The sequence below is a fragment of the Zosterops lateralis genome, assembly GCF_965231275.1.
Source record: "Zosterops lateralis genome assembly, chromosome: 22".
Lineage (NCBI taxonomy): Eukaryota > Metazoa > Chordata > Aves > Passeriformes > Zosteropidae > Zosterops > Zosterops lateralis.
The window spans coordinates 5,153,375-5,173,274 of NC_139782.1; the positions used below are offsets into that span (position 1 = coordinate 5,153,375).

General features: G+C 47.9%; 2 protein-coding genes across 3 annotated transcripts; one reads left to right on the top strand and one right to left on the bottom strand.

The window, feature by feature from the left end:
- Nucleotides 1-4,221: 4,221 nt before the first annotated feature.
- Nucleotides 4,222-6,859, bottom strand: LOC310917950 (transcription factor HES-5-like). 2 transcript variants are annotated; one of them, XM_083876590.1, is made up of 3 exons: nucleotides 5,737-6,859; nucleotides 5,410-5,590; nucleotides 4,222-5,282 (listed from the first exon to the last, which is right to left on the bottom strand). In XM_083876590.1, the coding sequence occupies exons 1-3, from the start codon at nucleotides 5,797-5,799 to the stop codon at nucleotides 5,041-5,043; spliced, it is 486 nt and encodes a 161-aa protein (XP_083732716.1). In that variant the 5' UTR covers nucleotides 5,800-6,859; the 3' UTR covers nucleotides 4,222-5,040. The 2 variants fall into 2 exon arrangements, with proteins under 2 accessions (XP_083732716.1, XP_083732717.1); XM_083876591.1 differs by having other exon boundaries at nucleotides 5,410-5,585; nucleotides 5,733-5,827.
- A 9,049-nt stretch (nucleotides 6,860-15,908) lies between these two features.
- Nucleotides 15,909-17,666, top strand: LOC310918099 (transcription factor HES-5-like). The gene is made up of 3 exons (XM_083876866.1): nucleotides 15,909-16,012; nucleotides 16,300-16,483; nucleotides 16,653-17,666. Exons 1-3 carry the CDS (start codon nucleotides 15,947-15,949, stop codon nucleotides 16,916-16,918), a joined length of 516 nt encoding a protein of 171 aa, XP_083732992.1. The 5' UTR covers nucleotides 15,909-15,946; the 3' UTR covers nucleotides 16,919-17,666.
- The last annotated feature ends 2,234 nt before the right edge of the window (nucleotides 17,667-19,900 follow it).

Here is a 19,900-nt window from a genome sequence, read left to right on the forward strand (position 1 = left end):
TCTTAGGACTGTAACAGAAAGTGTTTCTTCATGGACAGATCCGCCTGTGTACAGCAGAGACTTTTAAAGGAATTTCAAAGCATTCCCTGAACTCTTCCACTTTCCATTGCCTGCAGCTTTTCCCATCAGAGCTGGGATTTTGCACAGCCATTCCTATAAACCACAGAGTTTCTGAAACATCACCTTACTCTGCAAAAACACCCAGAATTAATTCTGCTGAAAAAACCTAACAGATTAAAGAAAAAAAAATCACCAAAAAAACACCCACCAACTTAAGAAGTTGTCTATCATATTTTCCTTAAGCAAAAAGCCATTTCCCATTTTTTCCATTCCTCATGGCCATGTGGATGTCACCTCCCAGATGTCCCAGCACACCCATCCAGGGCCTTCTCTGTTCCTCTCCAGATTCTTCCACATCTCATTTTATAGACAATTCTGATAATTAAAGCATTTCTATCCTCACCAAATTCTTCTTTAAAAAACATCCACAGGGATGCTCTTCCAGAATAATCCTTTTCCTTAAGGTAAAGCAAACAGCCACATAACTCAGAGTTTCCCCTTCTGCAGGTATCAGGAAAGTTCCTTTACACAAAGTATGTGTTTTCTTTAGTAAAAACTTTATTTTTGGACACAGTGGACACAGAAGATATTAACTTTCTTTACTAAAAGCTACATGGTTTTTGCTGTGGAGAATTCCTTTTCCCAGCAATATCGTCTTTTCTCCTAAAAACTGAAAAATCTGTACAAAAATGCTTTTGGAAACTGCATTGTGTATTATGCAGAATGTTTAAAATGAGGAAAAAAAAGCCAGCTTTTTCCCAACAATCAATAGTGGAATAATTAATGCATACCAAGTGTCAACTGTCCATAGGGGGAAAAGAAAAGTCCAGGCATTCCACACAGCCCACTGCTCCTGAAGGGGATGTAAAAGGGAAGAGCTTTCCAGCCCCTGAGACACTCCCAGTGTCTTGATCACTCAGCTATTGCAGACTTTGATGCTTCACAAGATGCCACTGGGTTATTTCATTAACTCCTTTGCAAACCCTCCTTTTCATTTTCAAGCTGCCTTTCTCTTCATGACGATTTAGGAAAGAAAAAAAAAACCCAAAGGGTGTTGTGCTTGGGTTTTTTTAACCATCTCCATTGTCTGTCACAGTTCAAACAATGTCCAATTCAGGCCTGGTTTCTTCAGGGTCAGCACCAACTTCCTGCACAGGAGCAGTTGTTTGATCCCTCCTTTCTCCTCGTTAACATCAAAACCTGCCCGTGCTGTTCATGTTTTATGACACATCAAAGGAAAACACAGAGTATGAACAGTCAGCTTTTATCAGCTTTTATCAGCAAATCCTACTCTTTCCACTCTAACAGCCAGGCTTCTCTCTTAAGAGCAAGAACCACTGTTGGATCACTCTCAAATCAGATTTTAATGTATTACCCAAAAAGAGAGAAACCTCTGACTCCTGCACTGCTGCAAAGGAAAGGAAACAGTCCCACCAACAAGCAGTGAGGGGAATTTTCAGCTGAAGAACTAAGCCCATTCTTCAGGGTATTCTTACAAAACTACCCCTTTACAGTCATGTTCTTCATACTTATGGGGCACATAACTTTTCCTCCTTTGCCAGATATCTGTGAGGGCAGCTGCATCAGCCAGCAGAACCACAGAGACAAGGATTGCTGTGATTGCTGTCAGGTAGAGCTGGGGAAGTGTTCTGTTCTCCTCAGGTGTGATGTGAGAAAATAAGTGACTGTGGTGTTAGAACCTGCCAGTGGAACTACTGCCCTGTTTTCCACATCACACCTCCCAAAGGTCTTCCTGACTTGGTGGGTAATCCAAGTGGGAGCTGGCTCTTACCGCTTTCTTTGACTGCTTGTAAGTGCAGAATTATTCTCCTGAGAAACAAACTGTCAGCTGTTCTACTCTAGATAAGAGATGTGTCACCTCAAACCCGGGTACCAGCAGTGTGCTCCTCTCCATGGCTCCAGACCCAGCTCTGTGGAGCCACTCTGAGAGCCTCCCCCACAGTGACGAGTTTGGATGAGAGGCTGAAGGCTAAATCTGTCATGTCAATGAGCTTATAAAGAGAGGAGTTCAGCTGTTCCCAAGAGTAGGAACAGGATTCCACACTCGGTGCCTTACTGGGAAGGAGGATGCTGCTGTTTGGAAGAGACCAAAATGCAGACCCAACAGGCTCATTTGCGCAAAAAGACTCCAAGCTGCTTCCCTGGGCAGAGGGGTGCAGGTCTCAGACATGCAGGCTGTGGTGGAGGTGCCAAGAGGACAAACGTCACACACGTTATCCTCGGGTTTTGTGCTCAGAAGTGAGAAGCCCACAGGATTTCTCTCTGCACCTCTGGCTAAGGGGAGTTCAGCACAGTCTTTGTGACACAGTGATTCCTGCAGAGACCCTTCACCACAGGCAGCAGCTCACACACTGCTGCGTTCCACGCAGGTAAAAAAGCATAAAGTGTTCTTGGCCACATCACACTCGGTGCCCACAGGGCACAGCCAGCACTCCAACGGCATCACTGACACCACAGAGAGGACCCTGGGGCAACACAAGGACCGGGTTACACCACAAGAACCGGGTGCCTGAGGCCAGTTCCTCACGGCCCCTGAAGCGGTTTCCCCTCATGGCAGCCGAGGTTGTTTCCCCTCGTGGTCCATGAGATGGGTCCTTCACGGTCACTGAGACGGTTCCCTTGTGGACACGGAAGCGGGGCCCTCAGGCGGTTCCCTCATGGCCCCTCACAGGCAGTTCCCTCATAGCCCCTCACAGGCGGTTCTCTCAGGCAGTTCCTTCATGGCCCCTAACAGGTGTTCCCTCAGGCGGTTCCCTCATGGCCCCTCACAGGCGGTTCCCTCAGGGCAGTTCCCTCATTGCCCCTCACAGGCAGTTCCCTCATGGCCCCTCACAGGTGGTTCCCTCATGGGCCCTAACGGGTGTTCCCTCAGGCGGTTCCCTCATGGCCCCTCACAGGCGGTTCCCTCCCGGCCCCTGAGGCCGTTCCCTCACGGTCCCCGGTCTCCTCACTCGCCATCCTCATGGTGCCCCGGCAGGGGTCCCCGCAGGACGCCAAAGCGAAAGGGAAAGAAGGCATGGAGGAAGGGGACGGGAAGGGAAGGGAATGGGAAGGGAATTGGAAGCCGCCAGGCTGTGCGGTTCCGATTCCCTCAGCGCTTCCCGCCCTCCCGGCCGGGCACAGCGGGGAAAGCTTTGGCAGGGAGAGAGCTATGCCCAAAGTCAGTAAAATACCTCAAATTGTGCCAAAAGCAGCCCCTCAAAGCCTGAAATACCTCTGAGATCCTGGCAAAACAACCCCTCAAAGCCTGACAAACTCCTCAAATCCTGTCAAACCCCTCACAACCTGACAAACCCTTCAAACCCTGACAAACTCCTCAAATCGCATCAAACCCCTCAAAACTTGACAAACCCCTCAAATTACGTTAAACCCCTCAAAACCTGACAAACCCCTTAAATTATATTAAACCCCTCATAACCTGACAAACCCTTCAAACCCTGACAAACTCCTCAAAACCTGACAAACCCCTCAAATTATATTAAACCCCTCAAAACCTGACAAACTCTTCAAAGCTTGACAAACCCCTCAAATTATGGCAAACTCCTCAAAAAGCCTGACAAACCCCTTGAATCCTGGCAAGCCAAACCCCTCAAAACCTGTCAAAAACCCACTCCTCAAAGCCTGGCAAACCAAGCCCTCAAATCCTGGTACAAACCCCTCTAAATTTGGCACAAACCCACCCCTCAAAACCTGGCAGACCAATCCCTCAAATCCTGGTAGAAGCCCCTCTAAACCTGGCATAAACCAACCCCTCAAAACTCAGCTTAGGGGGCTAAGTTTGTGAGTAAATGGTGTGGAAGGAGGACTCGGGTTCTGGGCAGTTGCTGCTCAGGTGAGAGGTTTGGAGACAGGAGGGCAGTGACTGAGGAAATGCTCAGTAGGATTCTTCAGGAATCTGTGACAGGAGCATTCCTTGAGGTGATTCACATGGTGGGATTCACAAGAATATACAGAGTAAATAACGAATGGGAGTTCCTTGAGCTTTAGGAAAAACCCATTTCTTCAGAATGACATCAACCTTTCTCAGGGGTGCAAGCAGCTGCACATCCTTTGGATGGAGAGACCCACACAGAAATTGCACACAAATGCATTTTATTTCTCTCTACACACACAGAGACGCATACACAGTATGCAGGTGAGCCATAGGGCAGTCCCAGCATTGGGAGAAACACCATCCACACAGGAATTCAACCACTCAATACAGATAAAAATCATTATTATAATGAAAATGCTAAAAAAAGCATAGCTTACACCCAGAATGTATAACATTGACAAATCAAGCCTGTTACCTACTACTTTTCTTTAACATAAAGCAATAACATACTCTTTTTCTAAATTGAAAAAAGCATCAAATAGTAGAAATATTCCACATAATTTCCTAACTCCTGGTCATCCCTCACACTGTATATACAGGACTATGAATATACAGGACCTGTATGAATACACTGTATATACAGGACTATGTATATACAGGACCAAAACCAAGTCCGTTTTTGATGCTGCACAACTGATAAGCAAACAGAGGGAAATTCTTTAACCACGTGTGCATGAACCAAAGGGAATAAATTTATCCTCCAGAGTGACTGAGCCAACCAGAGTTGTCAGTCAAGCCAGAGCAGAGCTGATGGCTCTTACTGGGAATATTAGAGAAAATCTCCTACAGCAATTCCTGTCCATCACAATTGTAACATTTACAAACACCCTCCTTCATTCTGAAGACATTGCCCCTGCCTGGGCAGCACTGCACCAGTGCCTACACAGCTTCAACACTAAACAGAACACCTCAGCTTTTGCCAGAGGATCCCAAAGCAGTCAAAAGCATGGCATTCTCTCATACATAAATAAAACACGGGGGGAAATAAAATTCCCTACAGGAGAGAGGATCAGAGCTGGACTATCAGATGCAGTCAGATCCTTCCTCTGGACTGTCACAGGTCCGTGCAGTGAAGACTCCCCCGACTACCAGGGCCTCCAGAGAGGGCTGCTGTCCTTTGGAGACACTTGTTTCAGGGCACCGGCGTTCCCAGGAGAGAAGGAGACCTCTGGAGCAGCTGACTGGCTCTTCTGGAAGTGGCTTAAAAGTTTGGTCTGTGTTTCAGTTCGGACTTTGTGGAGAGAGAGGAAATAGAAAGCTTCTTGCAGACACCTGGAATAGCCCTCTCTGAAGTCAAACTGGGAGCTTTTATGGAAGGACCCCGCAGCTAGAGAAGGGAAGAAAAGAGGGAGAGGAAGAAAGAATAGTTTAGAACAGTTGTTTATGGCTTGATATTCATACAAAAGTCATAGATTTGAGGTAAAATGGAGACTGAAAGAAAACTCAATACTTACTCTTCATCTGCAGCTGGCTCTGCTGCTTCAGGTAGCTGACAGTCATCTCCAGGATGTCGGCTTTCTCCAGCTTGGAGTTGGGCTGGTGCCTCTGGAACTCCTTCTCCAGGAGCAGTTTCAGCTGCTCGATGCTGCTGTTAATCCGGTCCCGGCGCATTTTCTCCACCACTGGCTTCCTCAGCTGTAAAAAGCAAAGGGAAAGAGACCTGTTATTAAAGAATCCTCTCCCTGACACTCCGCAGGGCTGTTTGTTGCCCATCACCGCTCCTAAACAGAGTGAGGCAAGATCTCAGCTGGTGTAAACTGCTCTGCTATGCCTGCACTTACTTTGTTTTTCTCCTTTGGTGTCAGCAGGTTGTCAGGCTCCAAGAAAACGGTGCTGGGAGCCATCTGTCCTGAGCAGAGAGGTCTTGGAGTGGAATCCAGGAGAAACGTGTAGCTGGAAGCTGCCTGTGCCCGATATTTATACTGTCCGAGCTCTGGGCGAGTGTGTGGGTCTGCGGCTCGGTGGCGTTTCCCACACTCACCAGCCAATCCGGGCCATGGGCAGCACAATGGGAGAAGCAGCTATTCTTGCATGCTCCAGTGGCAGTGAATAGCCCGCGGATAATGACCTTCTCCCAGATGAGCAGGTGGGGAATGTGTGCTCCCTGAAAGGCTGGGATCAGAGTTACGTGCCCAGAGCTGGGAAAGAGCTGCCCTTCAACAGGAAAGGCTGCTGACTAATGCCGCGGATCAATAGCATTCCAGGGGCAGCCCGGGGTTCACATGCGGGAGGAGGAGGAGGAGGAGGTAGGAGGAGGTCAGCTGCCGATGGCGGGAATGCTGCTCCCGGGAGCGCGCCCAGGCACACGCTGCAGCAGGCACAAGGCACACGCCAGTAGCTCCTGGCGACCAGAAATTCCTCAAATCCATTAACCTGCCTTCCACAGTGAGCCACCTGTGGTCCTCCCACAGGTGACTGCCACCAGCTTCGCCCACAGGAAGCAGAAAATGGCTTTCCCTCTTTGACTCACTGCAAATAAAAACATTTATTTTTAAGTACACACAATTATTGAAAACATTTTCTGGTTTGATCCTTGTTCCCTTCCCGCAGTACCTTATACAGCCCTTTAGAAAACTCTCAGGCCAAGGCATAAGCACTTCATGTTTCTGTTTCCAAATACCTGCAAGACAAATACTTGTGGAGAAGGGTCTTAGGATTGTTTTGGGAGCAGTTCAGTATCATATACTGCCTCTTACTTCCTCCCCAAAACACATTTTACTCTAATTATTTTCATTTAGTCTATAAACAAAGGCAACCTGGGTGCAGAAGAGATTTATATCCTCATAAACTTTTTAGAAATCAAATTCCTGATTCCTCATTATTCTCCCGTGGGCCAGTTGCTGTGTTTGATGCACAGCCTGTGCTCAGAAGGTGCCTGCACCTGAGAGAGCTGACAGTCTCTGATAGAAACACAGCCCGGGATTCCTGCTGGAAAACTTGAACCAGATCTGCAGCAATTTATCCATCAAGTAATGTCAGGCTTATGTTTGTGGAGCTTTTACTGTAGTGAGTAAATACTAGTTGTATTCACATTAATATATGTGTAGGTGTGTTCACCTTTACATTAAAGAGTGTGTGTGGTCACACACGGCCTTTAATGTGAACACACACACACACAGAGCACAGGGACACATTTCTCTCTCACTCTGCAGCTCATTATTGGTAAGGCACCAGGTAAGGCTTCAATGACCTCTTCCAGGCTCTGCTTTTTCATCCCTATTGTGCTGCCCTGAATGGGCTCCCTTCTCTCAGCACAGAGCAGCAGCTGTTGAGCTCCGGGTCTTTTATGTCAAGTTGTGGGAAAGCTTTTGTGACACTGTTTCACATGTTCTCCTCAAAGCCTGTGGATTATCTCTGAGCCCATGTAATGCCACCTCTGAAACCAATCTTGCCCTCTGCGCATCCCTCTTGGGGAGATTCCCTGAAACAGAAACTCCAGAGCTGGGACTCGTTTCTCCAGCTCATTAATTGAGCACACGAAGAAGAAAAGTGCCAGTCCTGTGATGGACAGGGCAGTTTTGCTAGAGACAGTTGCTGTTTTCCTCTTGCTGCTTTCCTCTGATTCTGCACTCAACACCCAGATAAAAACTACATTAATTCTATGGGAACAGTCATGCCAACCTCACCCTCCTTGCTCTTGGGAGTGGTTGTGCACTGGCACAGTCAAGGGGTCAGTGCTCAGAATTTCCTCTCCACCAGCATCCGAACTGAGCCTGCACCTGAGGAGGCCAAATGCAAAATAATCTTTTGTGACATTCCACTTTGGTTAGAGAGGGCAGAAGACCAACATACTTAAACTGGGTGTGATAATATGAATTACAATATTCAATATAGTATTGGGAGTTAAACATAGCAAAATCTCCCCTGGGTGGGAAATCCATCGAGGTTCCTACATCCTCACTCTGTGTCACATACAAATTTTAAAGAATTGGAAATAAAAACGTATTTTAAACAGTTTTTTATTTTCTCTTTGGTTGCACAAGCTCTGAGGGGGAAAATTAACCAATTACTGACAGAATTGGAAGACTTACTCCAATTAGATGCTCAATTACCCAAAATAGATGCTCTTCTTTGGCTGGAAGTCCTAAAGAAAGTGGTAACAAAAAATCCTCCCTATTATAAAGTTGGCAGAATCTGTGGACTTTACATGGAGAAGAATGAATTTGGAATTACACATCTCCTACTCCAAACACACATGCTACTGGACAGAAGGTTCATTAGGATCCAAAAATACTGGATCTGGATGTTTGAAGCAGGGCATCAACAACAGCCTTGCCCCAGAATCCCTGCCAGATGTTAGCCCTTTAGAAAGCCTTAAGGATGCTTCTGCTTTCCCAAGTCTGGAGAGATGCTCTCTGCTCCCAGTGCTTCCCTCTCAGTCCATGCTGCCCAGATGGCCTTTGGGGAGCAGGGTTTCCCACTGAACACAAAGCAGAGCCAAGCACCGTTGCTAATGTGGTTTGTAGTCGGGCACACTTCCTTTGTGACAGGAGGGAATGTAGTTAAGGAATGGTGTGGGAAACTCTGGAGTACACAAACTTCCACAGCCGTATGTTAGTAAGTCATTCAGAGAGGGGAGAAGGGGCAGAGATGAACTGGGAACAGGAAAGGCAGCAAAATGTGGGATATTTAGTTAGTGCCAAGTCCTGCAGAACATCCTGAGGTGGAAAATAAAATGGGTCCAATCCCAAGGGCCATACTGGGATCCCCGCTGAGGCCAACAGAGAATTTGGACTCCAAGATTTGCTCTGCAGATTTCGTACCTCTGGAGCTATTTCCTGATCTCTGTAAACTTGTAAATACAAACTACCTCCACACCTACCTCAGAATTCATGAAAACCTAATCAAAATTTGAATTTTCTTCTGCCAAATTCCAGAAAGAGAATCGGGTCTGTTGTTTCCCATTTCATTCCTCCGCCTGGTATTGCTGGTATAAAACCTGACTGAGTTTTCTTAAAAGCCAGGCTCAGCTCCCATAGCTCCACATGGGTCATACAAAGCTTTCACAATACCCTCATGGTCCACAGGAATTGCTGCATTTCCTGGGACATATTGAACAGATTGGGGAGTTAAAGAGGCAAACAGAGGATGTGGCTCAGAATTCTCAGTGCAATCTAACCCACCTCTGCCACCTCCAGTGGGACAATTGGCTTTGACCTGACTGGTGGATGAGCAAGATTCTGCTCTGCAGCTCCTTTCCCTGTCATTTCCTCCCAGCTCTTCCCTGCATTTCCTCCCTGTCCTTCCCTGTCCTGCTGCTTGGCTGGTGCAATTTCTGTCTGCCTGCACAGCTTCCTTCCCTTTTTTTTTTTCCTTTTTCCTCGTGGTTTACTTTCCCTCCATGCAGGTTTAATAATCTGATTTTTCGATCTGTCACTCCTTTCCCCCCTGCCTGTCACAGGCAGATGTGGTTTGAGGACAGGGGTGTCTCAGAGCCCCCTAGCCATGGTGAGTGTGGAGTTCCCTCCAGTTTCCCACACCGCTCTCCCATTCAGGGCATTCAGGCACGGGATAAAGGAAGTGTGCCATGCTACAAGCTGAATTAGAAATGGTGTTTGACTTCCCTTTGTACTCCACAGAAACCTTGCTCTGGGCAGACCATCTGCATAGCCCTCACCGTGGAGAAAACCATTGATCAAGGCCTGTCAGCCCAGCTGGGGGAACTTGGGAAAGTAATTCCTTGTGCCACTTCAGTTCTTTAGGGCTTAACATCTGGCTGGAAGGGGAGGCGACAGTTGATGGTTTAACAGTCTTGCTTCCTTTCAAGTTTGGGATGCTGTTTTGATCCCAGATAAGCCTTTCTGAAATCCTGATTTTAATAACATGGAAAGCATCCAGAAGAGTAGGAATAATGCACTGGCTTTGCATTTTCAAAGTGCTTTACAAATACCAGCTAATGAATTCTCAGCGACCTCCTCCGTGGGCGAGGATGTATTATTAGCCGTGTTTTACAAAGGCGGGAAAATGAGGCTCAGAGGAGAAAACCAAGATTTCAAGATTTCAAACAGCCTACAGGTCGCAGGCTTCTGTGGCCAAGAGGTTGTTTGAGACATCTGGTTTGCAAAAATGCTCAGCACCCACTTTTGTTTTAATTAGCTTTGGCATCTCTGAATGGGGCCAGCTCCCTTGCTTGTGGGAGGACTTGGATTTCTAGGCTGGACCACACTCACAGCCATGCACCACCCAGATAAGCAGATGCCACAATTCTCCTTGGCCCTCAAGTGCAGCAGTGGGGTTTGAAAATGTTGTTTAGTACAATTTTTCTAAGCCCATGAAATGGCTGGAAAGGAAGGTAAACTCAAATCCCCAATTAGGAAATACTTGTTGTTGTGTTCAACAGAAAATAACTCCAACTCTCCAGAAAGTAAACTAAGCTTTCATTTGCTTATTCTTACTTCTGCAGACGTGCAGCTGTGCTTAGTCCCTGGGCAAGTCTGTCTGTCAGCACTGTGGAATTCTGCTCAGCTGCTCCCCAGCAGGAATGGTTATCCTGGGACTGGGGCTCCTCAGGGAGGGGATGCAGTGTGCCCTGAATTACAGGGACTCCTGAGGGAATACGAGGAAATCTCACAACGTGAGATGAAATTGAGGGCACCCAACCCTGTCCATGGGCTGGCAGCTCTTGTGTGTCCCCCTATGCCAGTCCTTTGCCTGGCTCAGGACCAGGTTATCCACCTTCTGAAAAACCCTTCTTCCTTTTATCTGACACCATCTCTCTATTCTGCTGCCAGCTGAGTGTGGCAAAGATGTCTCCAAAACCCACCTGCCTGGCAGGGCAGGACCTCACAGGAGCCCTGGGACACTTTCCCCAGGCACACACCCATTGTGCTGGTGGTCACTGACAGCTGCCAGGCACAAGAAAATGGTTTCCAGTGGGAGTTTACACCCCAGAACTCACCCCAAAACTCACCTCAAAACCTGAGCTCATGGGAAGGGGTGCAATCCACTGGGACATAAGGGAGAGTCAGCTTCAGTTTATAGACTTGTTCCCAAGGCAGGGACAGACAGACAAGGCTCAGGGGACACCCAGGAAGCCTGTGGCTCTTATCTCCCACCACTGCCCTTGCTGGTCTCTGAGTGATTAAATATCTGCCCCATGCAGATGGGATTAATTGCTGCTCCTGTCAGGGGAGAGGTGCCTGCCCTCCTGTCTGGCACAGACACACCATTCCCCTCTCGTTAATGACAGTAAGTGGTTGCTGGGGCCAGACTTCAGAAGCCACATTCCCTATTCCCAACCTGCTCTGATGAAATATCCTCTCTCTGCAGGGTACCTGCTCCCTGCCAAAAGCTTGGCAGCACTTTTTGCTAAGTCTTGTGACTTTTATCAGGAGACTCATAATACTTAGAGCCTTCAGCAGGAATTCACGTCCCAGCCTCATAATTCTATAAAGAGAGAAGATTAATTTTATCAATCCAAGGTCCAAACGCCCTGTAAAAAAAAAAAAAAAAAAAAAAAAAAAAAAAAAAAGAGCTAAAAAGAGCTTTTGTTTTTATTGGAAATATCAAATTGTTTTTGTTAGACCTCTGTGATGTTCAGCCTATTTCTTGGGTCCTCAAAGCCCAAATTTCAACATTTGAAAGGCTGGCAGCACTGCCAGACCCACAGAGATGCAGAGCCCATTGTCAGAGCTGAATGCCACCATCTCCTAAAAAAAACACCCCAAACCAAACAATGACAGAAGTGCATGAACCCAGCAGCTTCTGTTTTCTGCCTCCACTGCACTGTCAGTGACAGGGTGTCACTGACAGGGGGGCCTGCCTTGGCCAGGGCAGGGGAGGGGACTGATGGGGAGTTCCAGAGGACTTTCAGGGAGCTCCCAGCGAACTCAGCACTATCTGGGGAGCTCAGGAGAAACCTCAAACCCAGCTGGCAGCACGTGGGAGATCCCTCAGCCCCATCCCAGAGATGGGGAACAGCAGCATTTCTAAAATCCCTGGTAATTCAGCACTGAGCGCCGTGAGCCCCGGGAAGGAGCAGAAGGACAGGATACATCGCGTGGTTGTTTTATCCGTGTTTGGAAGGAGGAGGGTGGTAAACACGGAACATGGTGGCTCCCGCCAAGTCTGCTCCCAGGGCAATGTGTTCCTTTGAGACATAATTGATTCCTGCCATCAGGCACCAGCCTGCTCTCCCCCAGGGTCAGCGCTTTCCCACATCCAACCCCATTATCCCACAGACCATGCCTTTTGTACAACACACTCCAGCTATTCATGTGCAAAGCAGCTGTAATCCCCAGACCTTTCAGAGTCAATATACCAGGAAATAATAAATCCCTCTTGTGCACTCTTGAATATGCCAAGAGGTGACTTGTGGGAATTTCAGCCGGGCAGAAAAATAATAAATTCTCCTTAATTTTTAATTATTTGTGATACTCACTGTAGAAGGACTATGTCATTGGGGCATGACTACTTGGGGGTCACCACACAAGCAGCTATAGAAATTGCTTTTGCCTCTAGCAACCCTCAAAATGCAGATCAAGTTGTTTCAGATGTTTCTTAATGATCAAAGTCCACTTTCCTTCATTCATGCACCTGGGAATGGCAGTATATTAAACATTCTGGATCTGAGGAAAAACTAATTAAAAAAGGTTAAATCTGTGAAGAATGTACTTTACAGTGTTAAGACTCCTTTTTGAGTGGGTTCTGATGTCTCAAGGAGGCAAGATAAGGCCATGTTAATGACATTTAATGGAATATTTCATACAAAAGTTCTAATAACAACATAACCTTTTCCCCTGTAAGAGGCAGATTTCCCTTGACTCCCACTCCATTGGTTCACATGCAGAGTTATGATCCCCTGTGGGAACAGAAGCCAGTCCTGAATAACAAGTTTTACATAGTTAATTCTTTATATATTGCCTTCCAGCCAAACAATTTTTATACTCTTTTCTCTGTAGAATGTCATGTCACTGAAAGACCCTGAGCAGAGCATGATAGGCAGGGTTAGGGTTGGGGTTAGGGGCAGGGGCAGGGTTAAGGGCAGGGTTCTTCATCTGAGACACCAAAGGAAGCAGTGGCTCTTCAATTTAGAACTGTCAGAGGATCATTAGGGGTCACCTCAAACAGGTAGTTCCTTGTCTTTTCACACCTCGGCCAAGAACCTCCAGGGAAGAAGTTGTGAGAACAGGAGGGAGATGAAGGGATGTGCTAACACTGCAGGGATTTGCAGTGCTGAAATCTGTGAATCTTAACCATTAGATCAGATCCACCCAACAGTGAAGTACAGACCCAGTGGTTTACCAAGGTTCATCATTTTGAATAGCATTCAAAGATAATATTTCCTCCTCAGGTGTGTCTGCATGGAACACTGGCAGTGTTATCACTGCTGTGTCCCTCTGTGGTGCTGCCACCAGCACACTCCCCATTAAACTGAGATCAGAGCTGGTTTGATCCTGACCTCCCTCCATTTCCCTGGGTAAAAAAGCTTTCCCAGCACTGCTCCCAAGAGACAGGGAGAAAAGAAACCCCTCTGCAAGGCAGGGAGAAGAGGCCCTCTCAGCACCCCCAGCACTGCTGCTCCTTCACTCTGCTCCCTGAGGTGTCCCCAAGTGATGCCAGAAAAGCACAAGGGCCACATGAGCCCCATCCCTGCCTCTCACCAGAGGCACAGCTCAGCTCCCAGTTCCAAGAGGGCTCTGTGGAAGAGCTCAGCACCACTCTCCCATTTCCCAGAAGAGCAAACTGAGGCACAGTAGAACAAACCAGAGCCCCAGGATAGCCTGAGCTGCAGCTAACTCAGCATCCCTGCAGCCACCCCTGCATGAGCCAGTGTCCCTGCCCCTTGTCACCCCTTTCTCCCCATGCACACACATCCCGGAGAAGCCCCTGGTTGGTGAAACGTGCCCATTTCAGCCTTCCTGGGTGAAAAAGCCACAGAGTTCATGGTGCCCCAACAGAAGCACAGCTCCACAAAGAGGTTATTAGCGCCAGGCTGTGTGGGTTTGGATTTCTCTGCCTTTCCCATACTCTTCCCCCATTGATAACATTTCTTGCTGGGACAATAGAAGTGTGCCTTGCAACTACTCCCGACATTAGTGACGGTGCTTGAGCCTGAATGATTTAAAGGGAAAGAATCCAACTCCCAAAAGACCATCTGGCTATCACTTCTAATACAGCAATAAAGGTCAGGGCTTCTCAGGAGTTGGGAAAAAGATGGGTTTTGACACTGAAGAGTCTTCAACCAGCTTGGTCCGTGCCTACCTGTCAGCTCCTGGCTGCAAGGTCTGCAAGGCTCCCCTGCTAGGAAAAGGATAACCCGGGATACCAGCTCCTGGAGGAAGGCCAGCCAGAGAGCACAGGAAAACACCTCATTAAAGCTGGCAAAAGCTGGGACATGGTCTCTGAGCTGTGCCTTATTTTGTATCATAATCCTTTGACTGCTTCAAAGTGTTCATGAGATGTCTTGTCTCCTGGCTTTCCCACAACGCAGGGAATAAAGGGCTCCAAGGACAACATCTGCCCTTTACAAAGAGCTGAGTCCATTCAGGTCGCTACAATGAGTCCCACGTCGCTGCCTATTGCAGTGACACCTCCCTCCTTCCTGTCAACTGCCCATTACCCCCGGGCTTCATTGCAGCATTTCCAAGCAAGAAATTCTTCAGCTTTCTTACCTCACTGCACACTTCCCTCCTCCCTTGCCATGCCCAGATGCTCAGAGGAGGAGCACACCTCTGCCTGGGGCACCCCAGCCTGGACCCACACATGGTAAGATGCAGCACAGCTTTCCCCAGGTAGCTTCTGGGTTATTTTTGGTGCTGCCTCAAGGGCTGTACCCAAGCAGATATTTTACTCTCAACATGAAATCAGAACTGACCTCCAGTGCCCTCACAGCTTCGTTCTTTTTCTTGCCTTTATCATAAAACAAATGGTTGCTTAATGCATCCCAGCGTTTCCATGCAGATACAAGCAAGCAGCACATTTTCCAGATAAAAACATGGAGTGAGGATGACATGCTGAGGGTTACACAGCAAGGCAGGTATGTGATGTCTGAGATCTGACATTCAGAACACTCGCCAGGGCCAGGGTGCAGTGAGGCCAGGTCAGAACCAAGCACACCTGAAACCTCAGCAAGAAGCAGAACTGACCTCCTTGCTGAGGGCCAAAGATGGGTCTTAGCTGCTAAATCCCATTCATGGCCCACCTCTGGTTTCCCAAGATTTCCCAGGATTCTGGGTTGAGCCTCATGCTATCCTTTGTCCCATCTTAACCATCATTCCTGGAAATGGAAGAGATAGATGAGAAAAAGGAAAAAAGCAAGAGCTACAGGGGTGACTCTGCATGGCCCAGCTGTGTTGGGAGATGTCAGCTGCCCTTAGTGGGGACAGTGGGAACAGTGGTGCAATGGGCTCACAGACCCTGGTGTGTTATGGGGCAGAGAGAAAGTGGGGTTACAATTCTCTAGTTATTCTCACCATTGATCCAACAACCATTTAGAAATGTCCAGCCAAGAAACCTGTGGTCACACTTCGGGTCACCCATTAAAGTACAATGATTGGGTGGACACGCACACACACAGAGCTCCCCCAGGCTCTGGGAAGGGCAGAGATGTCCCTGGGGCTGTTGATTTGAATCCTAGCAGGGCTGCCCTCCCTTTCCCACCTTCCCCCAAAAGCGTGCCTCCTCCACGACCAGGACTGTGCCTGGCACATGCAGAGCCTCAGGAATTCCATTGATCCCAGCCCAACCAGCTGGAGAGTCGGTGCTTTCCCAGCTCCCCACACCGCACACTCCACCAGCAGCGTGGGCAGAAGGTTATTCTCCCCGGGGCATTGGCAATCAATGTACCATGCACTAATGGATGCTTCCTCTATTGTCCTGCTGCGGGCCTGGATTGGCTGCGGGGCTGTGGGAAACACCGGCGATCCCGACACTCACGTATCTGCCCCGGCTCCCCGGGTATAAATAGAGGCAGTTGGGAGCTGCCAAAGCATCGCCTCACGCTCGGCACAGCAGCTGGCTGGGGTCTGTGCCCAGGGCTCAGCGCTTGGAATGGCTCCCAGCAATGCTCTCATGGTCCACATGGAGGAGAAGCTGTTGCCAAAGGAAAAGAATAAAGTAAGTAGAGCCCCAGAGGGGATTGGAAAGGCTGGCCTACCCCTAGCAAATAAATATAACATGGAAGAGGAGAAAGTGGTATGGGGTGAAGCAAATATGTTAAAGAGAGAGAAATGGGGTTATATAGATTTTTTTAAAAATTAAAATGAGTGGGGAATGGGTAGACAGCATAACACAGCTCTCCTGCGAAAAAAAAAGCATCTTTGAACATGGGTGTAGCAGGGCATCAGAGGGGAATTTGGGTCATGTCTCACAAAATCCCTAATGATCTGCTCTGTCTCTCACAGCTGAGGAAGCCGGTGGTGGAGAAAATGCGCCGGGACCGGATTAACAGCAGCATCGAGCAGCTGAAACTGCTCCTGGAAAAAGAGTTCCAGAGGCACCAGCCCAACTCCAAGCTGGAGAAAGCCGACATCCTGGAAGTGGCTGTCAGCTACCTGAAGCAGCAGAGCCAGCTGCAGGACCAAAAAAGTGAGTGCAGAGCAGGTATTGCACACCTGTGCCCTCCCAGACACCCCGAGGCAAGCAGAGGCTGGAGCATCCCAGCCCCAGGCACATCCAAGTCACTGCACAAATCCTCCCTGCCCTATGTTTTGGTCATGATTTTAACCCACTGCATTTGCCTCTCTTTCTCTTTCAGCATTCATCCACAAGAACCCAGAGCAGGACTTTAACAGCGGGTACCTGCGGTGCCTCAAGGAAGCGATGCACTTTCTGTCCTACTACGAGCCCAAGAAGGAGACCCAGGTCCAGCTCATCAAGCACTTCTGCAAGGCTCAGCTGGGTGCAGACACCTCGTACTCTCCAGCTCTGCGTGGCTCCCCCCTGTCTCCCTGCGTGTTTCCCAGAAAACAGCCTGCCCAGAAGAGTGTGGCTGCTGCTCCGACCATCTGGAGACCCTGGTAGACCTGCTGAGCTTTATTCCCACGTTTTGCTACAAAAAAAAACTAGAGGGACCTGTGGTTTATTAGTTCCTCTTTGAAGTAGGAAACATTGCTTTCCAAAAGTGGGAGGAGAGGGTGGTTATTGTTTTTCTGTCACCAGAAATGAGGGTCGCTGGGTGGTTTCCCTTCATAGTGAAGGATGTGGGTATATCTTGCAGCAAATTTGTTGCTTTTATTAGTGGCTCCTGGCCAAAGACAAGACCAAGTTCTGTGGTGATTTAGAGAGCAAATGCCCTTTGGTTTCCATCACAGGCTGCTGAGCCTGTGGCTGTCAGTGGAAATCTTTCTGCTGACTGCCTGGGTCACAGGTTCAAGTGCTCCATTGTCTCTAGATAATGTATTGACCTTCCTCAAGAAGGAGCCCTTCGGAGATTGTATTTTGTATCATAAAGAGAGGATTGAGCCTTTCCCTTTTGAGTGAAAGATGTTATTAAGAAATGCTGAAGCTCCTCTGCTATTTTTAGTATCCTTCTTACAGAAAGTTGTGATGATCACAGAGAGCTCTAGGGACAATTCTCTTCATGTCACTTTGTGCTGCTCTCATTTGAGGGATAATTGGTGCCTTTTGTAAAGGAAATACCTCTGCTATACCTTAAGGAGAAGGGGGAGGAAGGGAGGCAATAAGTACTTTATAATCATTCACTGAGCATGCTAAGGAGCTTAAAAAGCTTTTATAAAGTTGTGATGTATTCATCCTGTGTGATGTTCAACTTCACTGTACAATACAATAAAAATAATTTTAGACATTAATGCCTTGCTTTGCAATGATTCCAAGGGCTGACACTGCTGGGCTGGGTGCATGCAGACAGACTCTCCTGCGGTGGGGAGGCCATGAGGAGGTGTCAGTTCTGAGCCCTTCGCTCCAATACATGAAATATATCTGTGAAATCCCTTTGGCAGAACAGGATCTCAGATCCTGTAAGGAAGCAACCTCTGGAAAAATCATCAAAAATCAAAATGGAAGTGAAATTGAAGTGAGGTGCTGAGAAGTGTCGACCTTTCAGATTTAACAGCAATCTATTCAGCCTCCAACAAATCACTCATTCCACAGCCACTTCATTTCCCTCACTAATTTTTCCACCAAGCTGAGATCAGCCTTGTGCTTTCTGCTTGTTTGGGAGGGAGCATTGTGCAAATTTCCCAAAAAGTTCCAAAGAGTTTGGCATCAGCTTGGGGATCTTTGAAACTACCTGCAATGGGGTGAAGTAATTTTTGCTGTCTTAATTTTATGACACAAATTCTGTTAGGCTCCCTTTACTGAAGTGAAATTAGCCCACATATGGCTAAAAGTAAAATTAGATAGGAGAGACTGAGTAAGCATTTCCTCTCCTAAATTGTTTCCTTTTATTTTACCTTCTCTTCAAAATAAATCTGCACAAATAATCAGTCCACAAAACAATTTCCTAACCACAGTAAGTCACTGATTTGGGTTTATGACAGGGAATGCTCTCCTTCTTCCAGAGATGCAGGAATAGCACCAAACACATTTGGTCAACAATCCAATTTTCCTCAGATTCCCTGGGAGAGGTGCCCTTGAAAAGCTGCATTTTAAGCACACAGGGTTTGCTCCCAAACAAAAAGGAAACACTGAATACCTGATCTTATCAAAAGCACTGAGCAACCTGCTCAGCTCAGAGATCAAACTGCATCCAACACTGAACCTGCCCGGTCCTTGCTTGTTTTGTGGTGAAATCCTCTGTTAACCACATAGAAAGGCCCCAAAAAGCCAAACAGCCATGTCAGGGATGTGCTGCTCTGCCTCATTTTGGGCCAAGGATCATTTTGGTCCTTATTTGTGCACAGGTTGGTTGAGTGCTCTTCACCTCCCTGCCAGTGCAGCACAAGGGGGCTTTGGTACAGGTCTCTACCAGTGCTCCAGATTTATTCTTCCTAATGAACTGCTAAATTATTCACAAGAGATATTTTTAGGTCTTATGGTTGCTTAGCGAGCTTGAAGAAGTCACTTCAACCTCGCTGTGCTCAACTTGTCCTTGTCAATTAGCACAGGCTTCTGAACCCCAGCAAAACTCCAGCTGTTGTCCGTGCCCGTGGGGTTTTAAATCAATCCTAATTAGGGCGGTTGGAGGAGTTGAGGCTCAGCTGCAGTGCCGTGTGCCCCAAAGCCCAGGCCAGGCTGATGTGCACCGCTGGAGGAGAGCCACGCGTGGCACAGGACAGGCTGCTGCTCTTCTGTCCTCAGTGGGATGGGATTCCACTCAAAGAAACCACCTTTGAGGGTCACAGCTGGCAGCACCTCTGTAAAGAAGAGTGTAAGGGGGAGAAACTGTGAATGCCCCCCCGGGCAGTGGGGAGGGACCAAACCCCACCGGAAAAGCTGCTTTTTGTGGTCCCTGGTGCAAGTGGCTCCCCTTCTGCTTTTCATCAAGCACAGTCTTGCCCCTCCGGGCTTTAATTTACCAATTATCCTGGAGCTAAAAGCCAGACCTCCGGCCTGCCCGGCCCCCGCACAGCAAAGGTTATGTTTACAATTTATTAATTATTATCACTTCTCATAATTGAACGGAAAGCTTCTTATGGCTCCTGCGGCCCCTGGGGTGACTCTCCCTTGCTCCCAACACATTCCCACCCTTAGGGAAGATGTTGTTTATTATGCTGATCCCACAGCTCAGGAATACTCTCCTGACAAAGCCCCTATTAACCTCAGAGTGTGGGCCTGAGTTTCTCCGAGTTTCCCACACTTTCTTCCCTATTTAGGGCATTCAGAGGCCCACAAAGGAAGCGTGCCTCACAACAGCCCACATTAGTGACGCTTTTTGGCTCCGCATTGTGGCGACCAGCAATTCCTGTCCCGATGGACCATCTGGAGAGCTATTTTCCCAAGGAGCACATTGATCGATCAGTATTATGCGAAGGCCCTTTTAAAACTTGGGAACGTTATGCTCTTTGACACTAAATAGGTGTCTCAAGAGGGGTTGTCAGAAAG